Source organism: Anomalospiza imberbis, chromosome 2 (assembly GCF_031753505.1).
Source record: "Anomalospiza imberbis isolate Cuckoo-Finch-1a 21T00152 chromosome 2, ASM3175350v1, whole genome shotgun sequence".
NCBI classification, from domain to species: domain Eukaryota; kingdom Metazoa; phylum Chordata; class Aves; order Passeriformes; family Viduidae; genus Anomalospiza; species Anomalospiza imberbis.
The window spans coordinates 85,588,530-85,603,778 of record NC_089682.1 but is presented as its reverse complement, the minus strand read 5'-3'; the positions used below and the strand labels follow the sequence as shown (position 1 = coordinate 85,603,778).

The following is a 15,249-nucleotide window of genomic DNA, read 5'->3' as shown; positions in this document are numbered from 1 at the left end:
AGTTACAAAGTAATGAAGATAATGAAGTGCACTAAACCTTAGAAAATCATAACCATGCCATATAGAATATGCTTTAATAAAATGGAATGCCATATAATATTTTACAAGATAGATTTTCCTAAAAAATCAATAAATCCTAAATACACCATAACACCCTACAAATGATAAACTGCAGAGAATTTAGAACACAACCTTTGAAAAACAGACAAAAGAATACACATCAAAACAAGTATGCTGAAAGGCTAGACCGAAGAACACATTTAACAGGCACAGCCCATATGGTTACAGGTGCCCTCTCGGAAACAGGTCATGTACTCAAGAATGGCCTTTCATTACCTCTTTTCTCGAGTTACATGGTACTCTCAGATTTATGCTTTTCCTCTAGTTTAAAAATAGTTAATTCTGTCTATTATAGCAAAAGCAGACTTTTCCAGGCTCATTTCAAATACTGTTTTTGTCAAGTGCTTCCACTCCACAGATAATCTCCTTAAACAAAACTTTCCCAACAGGATCTCTCAACTCTAAAGACCACTTTGTGAGTAATCAGGTAGAAGACCTAAGTACTAAATATTCCTCACAACGCTCTTGAGACAGCATTTCATTTAACTGCTCAAATTAACAATGAACACTACAGGTAATTCTTACAAAGAATGGCAAACACAATGAGCATAACCATAACATACGTAAATTACTTTGGATTTAGACTCTTTCTTTTATGTTGTCCTTGTAAAAGCACTTCCCAACTCCCTATTCTTGCAAGGCTCAAGCTTCTAATCCATGTGACAAACTGTTAGGAGTTTGTCAGTGTTTGTCCCTTTCTAAGCACACTTACCACAGTATGATTAGGGCCAGCAAAGTGAAGCTGCATTTTCAGCTGATATTACTGAGATCACCTCAGATAAGGTTAGATCTGGAAAGATCTATAAATTACCTCAGGAAAGCTATTTTTGGACTACTGTGCCAAGCCATACATATGTTTCACCTACTAATCAGACAAACAGTTCTACGATAATTAGGCTCTGGCAGAAAAAAAACCCCAAGAAACAGTTCCAAGTCCACACTCTCTTTTTTTCACTCATTACCTGTCACTCCCAAAATAAGAAATAGATCTTAAAATGATATAACAAGGCAATTAAATTTTGGTGTTATCTTTTAGTAAACTGCTTATTCAGAAACACTGCATTTTGGTGAAATTATCTCAGATAATTTATGCCTCTTTGTCTCAAGACTTCTCTAGAAACTAAGAAACAGCACTAACATAATTAACAATAAGAAAGATGCTCATCAGATTTCTCTCACTGTCTGCTTCCACAGCAGAGAAGCTGAAGCCAAAAAGCCTTTCAGTATAAAATTATTCTATTTAGCACTATGCTAGAAGAGAAAGAATAAAGTACCTGTTAGTCCAGTTTCTTTCCCAGAATAGCTCACCTTCTAGACTCTCTACTTTTTCGGCCTCATTTCCATCCTCAAAGCCTTGTAAAGGTCCTAAATCTTTGTCTGTTTTCTCCTTCTCTGAAGCCGCTGAGTCCCGGCAAACACCATCAAACTCCTTTTCATGATCTCTGTCCAGTTTTGTTTCACTGTGCTTTGTTGATTCCTTTTGAGAGGAGATGTCAAGAGTTCTCTCTCTCTCTCTTTCAGCAGGATCAGGCAGCTGTCGGTCTCTCTCTCTCTCCAGCTCCCGTCTTTTCTCCCTATCCCTCTCTCGCTCCCTGAGTCTCTCTCGCTCCCGGCTCCTTGGCCAGTCTTTGTCCACATCTCGGTCCCAGTCCCTCTGTCTCCCCTCTCTCCTGTCTCTCTCTCGTTCTCGATCATGCTCATGTCGATCTCGCTCCTGAAGCCTTTCCCTGCTATCAAAGGACCCGGATCTGGAATGGACCTGACGATCTGACTCAGGGGAGCTTCTTCTTGAACTGTGGCTTCTTGAATCTTGACGATCTGCATAAAAGATTATATATATAAGCATGACTATGACACATAAATGTAATACCATTTTACTAGACCAAAGCATTTTAAAGATTCGGGCATGAAAATATGCTTCTCAAAAGCATCATCTTCAAATAAATAATGCTTTCACACTGCCTTAGAAGATTTAACCTTACTTAAAAACATGAGGTAACTTTTCCCACTTCCAAAAAAGAATTTTAGTGGCTGCTTTCTACTATGAGAGAAACCAACTGAAGGTATACAATCTTAACTCAGGAATTTAGGCATGAGGGGGAAGAAAAAAGAAAAATGAATCACCTCAAAACTCAAGATTTTTATAACATGTCTTCTAAAAGCTAGGAATGCCTTAGTTAACAAATGATGAATTCAGAAAATTTTCAAGCATGTAACCAGGAGGAGAACAGAGAGCCAAAATCCTTTCAGAAGATATTTTTGAATTGATGCTGTTTCAGTTTTAAAATATTTTACCTATTTTTTTTCACAGCAACTACACACATTAAAAAATGTGACTATTTTGATTTGCAATGAAGATGATTTCCACGTGCATTAAAACTATGCCTAACAGGAACCATAAAAATTTATCTCATTTTGAATAATTTCAGGAATTTCCATACCAAAATTAACACTTATAACAAATTTAAGAACATTATTTAGATAATAAAACTACCTCAATAGTCCGTTAGCACAAGCATTTTCCCTATGAAGTTTTTTCTGTCCTACAAATTACTTTATTACCTAGACATCATGAACCAAATCCGACTGGATGTTTTGGTGTAAACAAAATGGTAATCCTGCCCACTGAGAATCAGCTTTTCAAATATGTTAAGACTTGCAGAAATCTTAATTCATTCTATAGTTTTACAATGAAAGGCAGACAGCACCTTCCTCTCCTGTCACACTAATTAGAGCCATGAAGAACAATCTTGTACACAGATTGATAGGTCAGTCTCACTACAATGTATCCTATTACCTGAAGATGTACTGCGACTGGGTTCCCCTCGTTTCAGCTGATCAATTCGGGACTTCCTTTCAGTGATTTCTAAGCTTTTCTTCTCCCTGTCCCTATCCCTGTCCCTAGAGCTACTGTGCAGGATCCTCTTCCGTGCAGTCTGATCGTCTCCACTGCGATGCGCTGACTCATTGGAGGGGGATCTAAGCCTGCTGGAGGCATGGCTCCGATTGCTACCGAGGCTGCTGCTGCGCTTCTGGTCCACAGGCTTACGGTGTGGTCCATCCTCTATAGTAACATGAGGGACTTCCACCTTTTCTACCCTTGTCCTGTGACTTTTTCTATGGGAATCTTCAGTGGTTCTTTCTGGAACAACAATGTCACCACGTTCAGGAACATCTTCATCTGACCAGTCACTAAATGTTGTATCTTCTCTTTTTGTAGGGACTTCTGCCACTGCTTTCTCAGGTGGTGCTTCAACCAATTCTTCTTTAGTTACAGGAGGGGTTCTTGGGCCTTTTTTCTTTTTATGATGTGGAACAATTTCTTCGTCAGAAACTTCAGAATCACCCTTGGATCTCTTACGCTTTTTCTCCACATTTTTCCTTTTTTGACCTTTCTTAGGGGAAAAGACCTGGCTTTCCTCAGTTGCTGGTTCATTAGCGTACCTTTCCACCCCACTGTCATCATCTTTCTTCTTCTTCGTGGCCTTTTTCTGTATCTTAGACTTCTTCTTGCTGTCATCATGCATTCTATCAGAAGCATCTCTTTCTTCAGAAGGACGGTGTCCAAGATTTTCCTGAACCCTGGACCGGGAACCTTCTGAAGCATCTGGCTGCTCTCTTTGCTTATCTGCTGAAGAAACCCTCTCTTTAAACTCTGGTTCTTCATAGCGTCGGGAACTGTCCTTTCTGTCTGATTTTCGCTCTTCTTCTTTCCAGCGGCTCTGCCGCTCCTCCGTGACGTGAGAGGGGCTGAGTGACCGGGATTCCTGTGGCCGCACAACCTGGCTCAGGAGTCTGTGCTTTTCATCTGCAAAATGAGAAAAAGAATATTCTTTTCTAAATGAGAGGGAAATGAGAAAAAGAACATCCTGTTCTAAGAAGAACGTTTTTTCACAGCCTTTATTGCGTAGGAAGAGCGTGAGAGCATTTGCTGTCTTCTGCATGCCAAAAAAAGTGTCCATTAAAACACATAACCCATTACTTCAGTTTGATTTCTCAGGTTCTTCTACTGCTGCAGCAGCAAGACAATTTCCAATTTGGTAAACACGCATCTTACACAGAAGATGTGGAAGTCATTATCAACTGGAAGACATAACACATAGTGACAAAATGAAGATAAATGACAAAGATGAAGAAAAATTTTAGTGCTCGTAAAAATATGGAGAACACTTACAAAACTTTCCCCATGTTTTTTCTGTTTAAAATTGCAAGTTATTTTCCACAGACAGAGGAAAACCTGGGTCCAGCTGCAGAGAGAACCCACTCCCACTTACTTTTATCATCTCCACTGTTGTAAGCATCACTATCAGGAGAATGATCACGGCGACGTTTGGGTGACTGACGGGGACTTGGACTGCTTTCATTTCTGTGACGCTTCCTGCAAAAGGAACACGCACCATCAAATTTCTTTGGGATGTTTTGAGTTTATCATCAATACAATCCCTGAAGTATAAGCACCTCATACAGAAGACATTTAAAGATGTCGTGAAGTTCTGCAGTTTTCTAAGTTGCCTTTCCCATTAACAGCTATACACTTAAAGGAAGCACAACACAACACTGGAGATATTTTTCATGCCTTCACTGGTAGTCTTCTAGTGTTGGAAATTTGGTTGTGCAAAGGGTAATGCATGTTCCAAAGAAATTTAATTAACTAAGTCACAAACACTGACCTAGATAGCTGCTATTTGAATTTCAGACTTCATAATGTACCACAGTTTTCTACTATATTTCCATTAGTGACTGTATTATTAAAGGCAAGACAATGCAAGCATAAAAGGGAAAATTACATTGTCTGACTCAACTCTTAGCTCACGAGTAGCTCCATGATTCAGCACTAAAAAAAAACCACTGGAATAACTTCACCAGCATAGTACCCATTTGGGGGCTACCAGCATGCGCCACACAGATGCAGGGAAGACAGCTCCAGGCCAAGCCTATGAATAAACAGGATGTCTTCTTCCTTCAAATACTCCCTTGCCTACTAACTTACCAAATTCAACAGTAAAAGACTGCATATTTCCTTTTCTTTGACTGAAGTAACATTTAGATGCACTCACTTGGATTTTCTTTCCTCGTGGACATCTCTTGAGCCTCTTTCTTCTCGAATATCTTCTCTCTTATCCCTGCGATCTTCCCTTCCTTTTTCTTTGTCATCCCAGTCTCTCTGGCGGTCTCTTTCTTTGTCTCTGTCTCGACCTCTCTCCCTTTCGCGCTCCCGCTCCCGATCTCTCTCTCGTTCTCTCTCCCTTTCTCGTTCCTCCCGCTCTCGCTCCCGCTCCTTCTCCCTCTCCCTCTCTCGTTCCCTTTCCCTGTCATGGTCTCTGTCTCGGTCCCGCTCACGGTCCCTGTCTTTGTCCCGCTCTCTGTCCCTCTCCCGTTCCCGAGCACGATCTCGTTCCAACTCTCTTTCTTTCTCCCTCTCTCTTTCCCGGTCTCTTTCTCTTTCTCTCTCTCGGTCCCTCTCCCTTTCCCGCTCTCTCTCCCGGGCCCTTTCATCTCTCCTGTCATCAGACCGATCCACCCTTCGCTCCTCTCTCCTCTCATCCCGCTCGAGATCATCACTCCGTCCTTGGTGCCGTACCGGTGAGCTTGCTCTCTGATCTGCAAACAGAAGCAGGTTTGATTACCAAGTGCTAAACAGATATACACTGCTTCCACTGCACTAATAAAAAGAGAGCCTTTGTCTTGACAATCTAGATCTTGATTTGCATTAAATGAAAAGCAACTCCCTGCAGAAACTTGAATATTCCCTTTGGGGAGGGAAGGAAGACAAAAAGCAGAACTAATTTCAAAATAATTTTTCAACATTTAGGAAGTGGGCTTTGCTTACTTAACTGAAAGTTGCCAAAAAAATTTTAAATTTTCTACCAGTTTTTTTCTGAATGGCTTCAAAAGACAAATGTATGCCTCATAATGTAGCTATTACTATTGCATTACCCAATGATTCCAAATCTGGTAAAAGATCTTAAAAAGCTGGGAATGGCATTCATAAGAAACGTTAAGACTTCTGTACAAAGATTTTACTTCCGAAATCTAGTAGGAATCAAGTGCTTTACAAGGACTCAAGTTATTTATAACATAGAGTAAAAGTTTCTGCAAAATTAGGAATACTGGCTTGTCTCTTCACAGAACAGATCCCTGCACAGACACACACAACTGAACCTACAAGATAGGGAGAGGCACAGATGAGATAGAGGAAGCAGAGCTGCCAGAAGTTTTCATTTGTGTTCACTGCAGAGTATTACATTTTAGAATCTGAGTTTGCTGTTGTTCAGACAGTGGATAAGAGTCAGAGGGAAAACTAAACATGTAGAAAATGACTGATCCAGAAGGACAGTGAAATCTGATTTGTCCAATTGTATTTACTCTCCACAGATGTATCTACGTATTCTTCATTGTATTTTGGATATTTTTGAGTATTTCTATAAGTTTCAACTACTTCATAGCAATTTCTATGCTCACATTAGTCGTATTTGAGCCACAACAAATCAATAAAACAATCTTCCTACAACATATATATAAAAACACTATACAAAAGAGGGGAAAATGGCATGAACAGAGATTGGTATTTCTTGGTCCATTACTCTGAGGCTGAGTGCACTTTGCTGTAAATTGAGACAATGTCCACTAGGTGTGAGCAGGCAGAGTTTGGACAGAAATAAATCAATAGAATGTGCATTTCCATCAGTTTAATCAATTCTCATCCCTGAGTGAATTAACAATGATTTAGTGCTCTCCTGTTACCATGTAAAATTAAAAGTAAAGCTGAGTGACATTTCTGCCTTTTTAAAAAGGTAAACCATCAATCCATGCAATCAGTTCCATGAACAGGTTTCACATTCCTTTAATGGGGCCTGCAACAGTGTAATATGATTTACTCTGCATACCAAGTATTAGATTTTTATAAAGAAGTTCTGTAACTCCTATTTGTTATGTCAGTTTTGGTGACAAAACATCCACATTAAAGTCTTATGTGAATCAAACACTGCAAGTGTATTACACAATTAAATGCAGACAGTCAGCACTTCTTATGTGACTTCATTTTTTGAAGTACTGTTCCAGTGGTTGTTTGGAACACTCACATATTTGCCTTAGTTGAATAAAGACAGCTCAAATTTGCAAGCTTGCATTTTAAAATCATATTCCTTGCATATCACAGAATCAAAATCTACCTCAATTTTTCTCAGAATGACAGATATTAAAACTGCAGTCTAATTAGGGAAACTGTCTCGAGTTGTAACTCTGAGGACTTACTATTACAAAAAGTGATCTAAGTTTTTAAGGAAGAAGACAACAAATTTTGAATTTACACTCTATATTTTTTCCCCCAAAGAGAAACAAAACCCATTCAAAGCAACTTCCCTCCGAGAAATGTATTTTGTTGTGATTGCATGCCTTTATTTCCAAGGTTTTTGTCTGTTGGTTTGGGTTTTTTTTTTTTTGTTTTGTTTTGTTTTGGTTTTTTTTTGGGTAGATGTTTGTTGTTTTTCTTAATAAATTAAGAACTTGCTAGGATATGAAGGGCACAGAATTATATGATATATATCTGTAAGATTTATTTAAACTGGGAAGATGAAAAGGATGAAAGCCAGATTGCAAAAGCCAACCCCCAGGACACGTTCAGTCTTCAGGATTTTTCAGCTGACATGAAAAAGGAAGCCTGGAGTTTAGGTCTGTTGAAATCCTGCCTTGAAGATGAGAGAGAATCTAAAGCAGAGCCTTGCACAAGAACAAGCAACAACAGATCTGTTTCAATAGGCTAAAATATATCTTTTGAAGTGGCATACAAAATAGCTCTTTGAAAAACAGAAATTACACAGGAGCTAGAATGTATCTATCACCTGTAAATCAAAACTCAAGACAGAAAATAACCCACTGTAATTTTATGTTTAGTCTTCACAGCTCCTCTTTTAATTTTCACACTATTTTCATTTCCCTGACTCCTCCTGTTCTCTTAATTGGTGGTCAATACAAATATATTTCAGAGTGTAAGCTGGTACTAAGCTCCTTCAGGCCAAAACAGTGCACTTTCTGGTACAGAAGTCTGACATCTTGCATACTATGTCAAAATAAGTCTTGCATGCAGTTTTCATGATCATTGGTATCTGTATCAATGCTCAGTTAGTAATTATTGACAATAGCAAAGCACTCATCACTATTAAACTCCCTGACAATAAATATTTGAATTAAGCATAAATTTAAACTGTCATTTACTTTAGTAGCAAGTAGTCCATAATTGTCAGTCTAGTTTAGGCCTTCCCCAAAACACACTCAAGCAATTTACAGAACAGAAGCATAATGTTTGTACACAGGCAAACAGAATCAGTAACAAAACGCAATCATGACTCTAAGCTTAACAGGCTTATAAACCATGAAGTGGAGGAGCAGGCAAAAACATTTTACAACGAAGTTGTACAATGAAATCCCTTTAAGTTTAGTTTGTTCAAATAATACTTGGAGGAATAAACAGAGAAGATGCCAAAACCTAGCCACAGGGCTGGAGAAAACATGACAGCATTCATGCACACAATGCCAATGAATGATCTTTCAACAGAAGTTATCTTATATCAAGAATAGGAGTAGTGTCAGTGTATGGTGTCAGGTGAGCTATTTGTGAATCTGTGTGGGAGCAGAACAAGGTAGAAAAATGAGGGAAACACACACACTCGTACATTTGACTGCAGATGTATGAGTAAAAACAGACATTAAAATACCTCTTTCTCTGTTGTCACGCCTATCCCGTTCACTATGTCTTCTTTCAAAGGAGGAATCCCTTGCTTGATCCCGACTGTCATAGCGATCCCGATCAGCGTAGCTACTCCTCGATTCCCAGCTGTCGTGATAGTTTCCACTACTGCTGTGACCATCAGCCTGGGATCCTCTAGTCCCCCGACTTCCTAAGTGAGATGTAGCAACACAAAACATGAGCTTCCACACGTAAGGAAATCCACTGATATTTTATACCAACTGATGCATTAACATCTAATAAATTTGAATTAGCTGTTCACGGACTTTAAGATTGTAACATCAAACTCTACTTAACCAACAACTCAAATTTTGTATGTTTTAACTGTTTAAAGTTACTATTTGCGAAATCAAGACTTTCTAAATCCCCATGCTCTGGTCATAGTACAAGGTCTCTTGACTAGAAATATCAATCCAAATGCCAGTTCACAATTGTTCTGAATAGGCTGTAAGCTAACAGTGCAGCAAGAATAGGCAGAGAAGGCATAGATCATTCTCCCTGTAAAAACTGTACATAATTTCCCTAATGAAAATGTCACAACAAGCCTGAAAAAGCAAAATAAATTATAGATTATTAAAACTTCTTCTTATTTATTATTATTATTATTAGCACATCAGACTTCAGAAATAATTTTAAAGAATAAAGTCACACTTTTTGGAAATTGGATGAGGCAGGGTGGTGAGGCAGGGAGAGGTGGGTGTGTATGAAAGATGGTTTCCAGGCAGTAAGATACGTAGTTGCTTTTGAAAGAGCTTAAGAAACCTGCTGCCCAGTGCTTTGAGATGCACTACCCCCTATGAATTTTCCACTACATATCAGCAACTTGTGTTTGTAGCCAATGAGAAAACCTAGGGTTGCAAAAACATTAAAAAGAGTGAGGCAAGGGTTAGGCTTTGTTTTAAAATGGAATGGCAGAATACCAATGTCATTGCCACTTTAATGAATGGAGAACACAGAAGTGCTATAAATTTCAACAACAGTTTTAATTTAACGACAACAGAATTGAACACAGCTTTAAAAGCATGAACTACTTGGCAGTACTTGCATATCAAATATCAAACAAGGCAGTATGAATGCAAATAATCAATCTTCAATGATAGGGACACATGGATTTTTAAATTTTGCAATACCTTTGTCAGATAATTCTGGACCTCTGCCTCGACTTCTGCCAATTCTATCACTTCTGCTCTCATTTCTGGAGTCACTTCTGGAGTCATTCCTTGTTTCAGCACGAGAGCTCTCCTCTCTGCCATGGGATCTTCCATAGCTGCGCAAGTCATCCTGATACTGGTCATCCTTTTTATGGGCATCACGACTCTCTCTGTCTCTGTAGTCATGGGAGTCTCGTGTGGAGCGCGAGTCTCTCTGGTCACGACTGTCTTTGGTATCCCTGCTATAATCCCGGGTGTCTCTGGAGTCTCGAGTGTCTCTGGATTCCCGTGGCTCCCGCCGATCTCTGGTGTCTCTCGTGTCCCTCCGATCTCTTCCATCACGAGACTCTCTGTCATCCCTGTGGTCCCTGGAGGTACTCTGCTCTTGGTCATAATCACGATCATCTCTTGTTTCTCTTTCTTTTTCTCTTTTCCCTCTTGTTTCTGCAAAACGTTCGAAAGAATGTTATATACCTGGCTTAATCTGAGCAAGCAAACATTTAGCACACAAATAATACTAAAATAACATACTCAAAGTACACTTGCTGAATAAAAATTAACACATTAGCAGGACAAGATCATGCTGGGTTATCTATCTATACATTTAGTAAGTTTTAACAATTTTATTCTGAATATGAATCTCTACAGATACTTACCTATTCAAAACACAGTAAGAATACTAAGTGTGAAACATACTAAAAAGCAAGTGCATTTCAATAATTTTAAGGCAGGATCACTGCTCCTTCAATCATAGATTCCTCTTATTTTCTACACACACACACGGACACTCCCAAAACATTTGTGGAATATTTTGACCACTTGTAAGGCCCCAGTGCCCTGCTAAAATCTGCTGGTTTGAGTTTGGGGGTCTGTTTTGTTTTGGGTTTTTTCTATTACATATTTATAATATTACTACTACAGGAAGATAAGTTTACAGCCAGTCTAGTACAGAGCCGACATACGCACTCTTCTAATCTGTCTCTTGAGGCAAACAGCATGTTTGCTCATCACTTATTACCCAAACAGAGGGAATGACTCCTTCTTTGCACACATCTCAATGTCAATTACAAAGACAACAGAAAGCAATCAGTGGGGACTGGATTTGGGCACCTCACAGAAAAGAGTAATAGTTACTTAGGTGTAACCTGCCATGAAAATCACTTTTCTACTGACACCACCATTGCATTACACAAGGAACACCTACACAGATACCTACAAGCACCTTTACAATCAGTTGAGCCTACATAAGCAGTTCTGCAGGGGTACATTATTACACAAAGTACCTTCAAACACCACCACCAGCACAGCCAGAGTAAACGCAGCCAGTATTTTCTTTAACCCCTAGGCACTGGGATGGGTGCACACAATGCAGAATTTGAAAGTCAAGTTTCAAAATGCAACTTGCAAACAAATAAAAACAATTCTGAAGTGCTATTTTCATTCATACCATCTCGCCTTTCGTGGCGCCTGTCATGAGACTGTGAAGTCCGATCACGATCGTGTCTTCCCTTGTCTCTTCCAGGAGATCGGTGTCTCGAAGGACTTCGTTTCCTCTGAGGTGGAGAGGAAGAGTGTGGGGGATAGGGGGAAGATGACCGCCTTGCAGGCGGGGAAGCTGTCCTTTGATAGGATGGAGAAGGAGTTCTTTTGCGGTGTGGGGAAGGAGAATGTCTTTGAACAGAGGAGCCTGACTGTGAGGACGAGGAGTGATGTCTGGAGGATATGGGAGAATGATGCTGACCTGATGGAGAAGCAGACCTGCAAGGAAGAGTTAAAACAAGCACATGTGTAATACTTTGACTTAAAAGGTTCTTGACATACCATACAAAAAAGCAATTAAAATAATTTTTGTGTTCACTACCCTCTGCTGAAAATATGTGCTGTTTCTATAAAACATCAAACTTCGCTTCCCTCCAGGGTGCCAAGTATATGTTTTCAAAATATGCTTATCTTTGAATGATTATTTTTTATTTAATGCCCAAGAAAAATCTGTCCAATCAAAATTGTATTTATTACATAGCTACCAGAATGTAGGGGAAGGAGGAGTCAGAAAAAAAATCATTATCATTTTTCCCATTCCCAAACGAGAACCATTGTTCAATATAAAATCATTTTTGGAGCTCATAATAAAATTACACAGATAATTTTTATAAGGTGTAACTAAGATTTTTGGTTTACAACAGCATTGAATTTTTTTTTTTTTACAAAGCAACAGTGTCTCCTCCTTATACACATCTAAACACCTTTTACTGTAAGGACTGATCTTTAAACAGTTCTTAGATCCAGAAAAACCATACGCATACCTACTTAAAATGTTAGCCAACATGAATATTTACACAAACATGGAAAACTCACATCTGGTAGAATAAGAAAATGGATACAAAATATTTCTGATCTTCAAAATTCTGTCACCAACTAAAGATAATTTACACAACAATAAAAAATTTCCTCATAATATGACTAACATGGACAAAAACACACTGCAAGTCTTTAGGCTCAGTAGTGGGATATTTTTTCCCTTATCAGCATCAAAGTAACTTTCAAGAATCTTTTCTTATGAAATATATACTGTCCTTAACTCCAACTCCCTTCTACTTCACAAAACTCCAGAGATGACAAGGAGAAGAGTGGGAGTTAAAAGCCACACTTGGGCAACATATCTTCAAAACTCTCACTGTTCCTGAGGAAACAAGTAGCCTGCATCCCTCTAAGATGACAATTCATACGCAAATTAAACAGCTAACCTGGAATTAGTAGAAAAATTTCCAAAGCAGTCAACATAAAATTCTGTCAGGGCTAGATATGACTGACAGAATCCAAAAGACTTTCATAATTTACTGCTTTTAAACTAAGACTACATTTATTTTTCCCTGTGAAATCATTATTTTGAGACACAGAGTTACCACGATTGGCTTGCATGGAAGGCTTTCAATGGTATGGAGACAAAATATTTCAAATACCCTTCCCTGCTTATAGCAGAAGGCCCATTTATCTTCCCTGCTTAACATTCCCTTGCACAACATTTGGTGCCTGCTCACTCACTCCCCCACCCCAGCAGGGTGGGGAGAAGAATGGGAAAAAAGTAAAGCCTGTGGGTTGAGATAAGAACAGTTTGAAATAAAGTAAAATATAATCATGATGGTAACAATAATAGCAATCAAAAGGGAGATAACAAAAAGAGAGAGAAAAAGAAGAAAACCAAGAGAAATGGTGATGCACAACATATTTGCTCACCTCAACTGATGCCCAGCCCGTCCCTGAGCAGCAACTGCATGCTCCTGGCCAACTCCCTCAGTTTATACACTGAACATGATGTTCCATGGTATGAAATATCTTTTTGGCCAGTTCAGGTCAGCTGTCCTGGCCATGCTCCCTCCCAGCATTTTGTGCACCTGCTCGCTGGCAGGGTGTGGGAAACTGTGGTAATTATTACTAAAACACCAGTGTTATCAATATTATTCTCATGCTAAATCCAAAACACAGCACTGCAGAAGCTAATAGGAAGAAAATTAACTCTACCCCAGCTGAAACCAGGACACTGGAGTAAGTTAAAACACAGGGAAAAGAGTACAGAAGAGATATTTTGCAGACCCTGCACTACTGCTCCAGGAAGAACTCTCTTCCCTGTGAAGAATCCAATAGTAAAAATGTCCATCAGTCACATAAAACAATCCAGTGCTGTTCCAGCTGAACCGAGTCACCACAAAAGCCAACCAGTTTGCTTACAACTCTTTGGATTGCTGAACGGATGGGTTTTATTTTGCTTGCTTTATCAGCATGCAGAAATATGTATGACATCTGGAGCTTGCCCCACCCTTCAACAGATGTGCAGAAAATAAGAATGCTTTGCTCTCCATTATACAAACATGGGACTACAGTATATTTAGCACTGCCATTCTAAATCTGAGCTTACACTCATTCAGGCCAAAATAAGGAGCCTACTCCATTTTTAATGGGTGGTAAAACATTTTTTTCAAAGCCCCAAGAACTAACATATATGATACCTTCCCTAAAACTTCCTGCAAGAAGCTTCATGCAGCATTGTTTAACCAGTTGTAACTGCTTCTCAAGAAAGATGTGCAGAACCAGGACCTGTGTATCACTTTACCCATCCTAGAAAAGAGAAACTCTGCCTGTTTCCCATCTCAAAGGTAAAAGATTTTCCTATGTTCCACTTCTTAAAAAGGGGAAGGTTAGGGAGGAAGAAAGCTCCCGAAGGCTCACAGACTCACTGTATCTCATATCAGACTTCTGAAGTTCTACCTGAAGGCAAAACATTTGAGAGGAACTGATAACCAGAAACTTTCACCATGATTTGTGTTCTTGACATGACAGATACCCTCCATGTAGTAAAATTGCAAAAAACAAAAAGTCTCAGAGCTCAAGTGTTAGAGGCACAAACATTCACAACAGGCATATAAACCAAGTAGCCAAACCAAGAGAGGAAGTTTCCAAACCAGAACTATTAAAGGAAATAAAAACCACAGGATTGACCTCCTACCTGCGAGAGGGTGAGAAGTTATGTTTGTGAGTGGTTGACTTGGCTGGAGCTCGGGAGGTTTGCTTTCGCCTTGCAGCAGGTGGTGAGTACTCCCTGGAAGGGGAAGAATTACTGCCAGAGTGATCTGCAGGACTAGGAGAACGTTTCTGTCTACGGGAGCTTTCAGATGGATCCCTGGGAAACATAAACAGCAGCTTGTTTAACAAGGCTAAGAAGGCATTAGCACATTTCTAAGAAACTACAGACACCTCCAAGACAGAACCTGTGATTACCATATCAAGAGCCATGTTATACAGTCATTTGTTCCACCTATGATTTAACATATGAAATTACCTTAAGCTAGCAAAACTCAAGAATGCAAGATATACACTAAATTTCTTGCTACACTGGACTTTAGAACATGGTAAAACCAAGAAAAACCTTACTGAAATTTTACCTAATATCTCATGTGGTGGTAAAACAGAATTCTTACCAATGGAGAACTATTTTGCTACCTTATTAAAAATTTTTTGTAATATCGGAACTTTATTTAAGCAGCAATCCCAGTAGCAAGTGAATGAAAGTAATCTGCCAAAACCAACTATTTCACTGACTGTACCTCATAGAGATTTGACATTACAACTTCATTTTTTATTATGTAGGGAAAAAAAAAGACAAAAATCCAACAGTGATAAAAATACAAAAATCCACTGGTGAAGATCCAAATTCTTGAGAAGTAATGAAGCTTTCTA

The 15,249-nt window shown here is 39.1% G+C and overlaps 1 protein-coding gene across 6 annotated transcripts in view; it reads right to left on the bottom strand.

Annotated features, from left to right (window-relative positions):
- Positions 1-15,249, bottom strand: part of ZC3H13 (zinc finger CCCH-type containing 13) — a 45,550-nt gene that overhangs the window by 6,845 nt on the left and 23,456 nt on the right. For all 6 annotated transcript variants that reach the window (XM_068182188.1, XM_068182191.1, XM_068182186.1 and 3 more), the window contains 8 exons: positions 14,519-14,692; positions 11,465-11,775; positions 9,997-10,461; positions 8,835-9,017; positions 5,178-5,721; positions 4,395-4,498; positions 2,918-3,928; positions 1,429-1,938 (listed from right to left, as the gene is read on the bottom strand). In XM_068182188.1, coding sequence (XP_068038289.1) covers positions 1,429-1,938; positions 2,918-3,928; positions 4,395-4,498; positions 5,178-5,721; positions 8,835-9,017; positions 9,997-10,461; positions 11,465-11,775; positions 14,519-14,692 — 3,302 coding nt within the window. The remainder of the gene's footprint in view (positions 1-1,428; positions 1,939-2,917; positions 3,929-4,394; positions 4,499-5,177; positions 5,722-8,834; positions 9,018-9,996; positions 10,462-11,464; positions 11,776-14,518; positions 14,693-15,249) is intronic.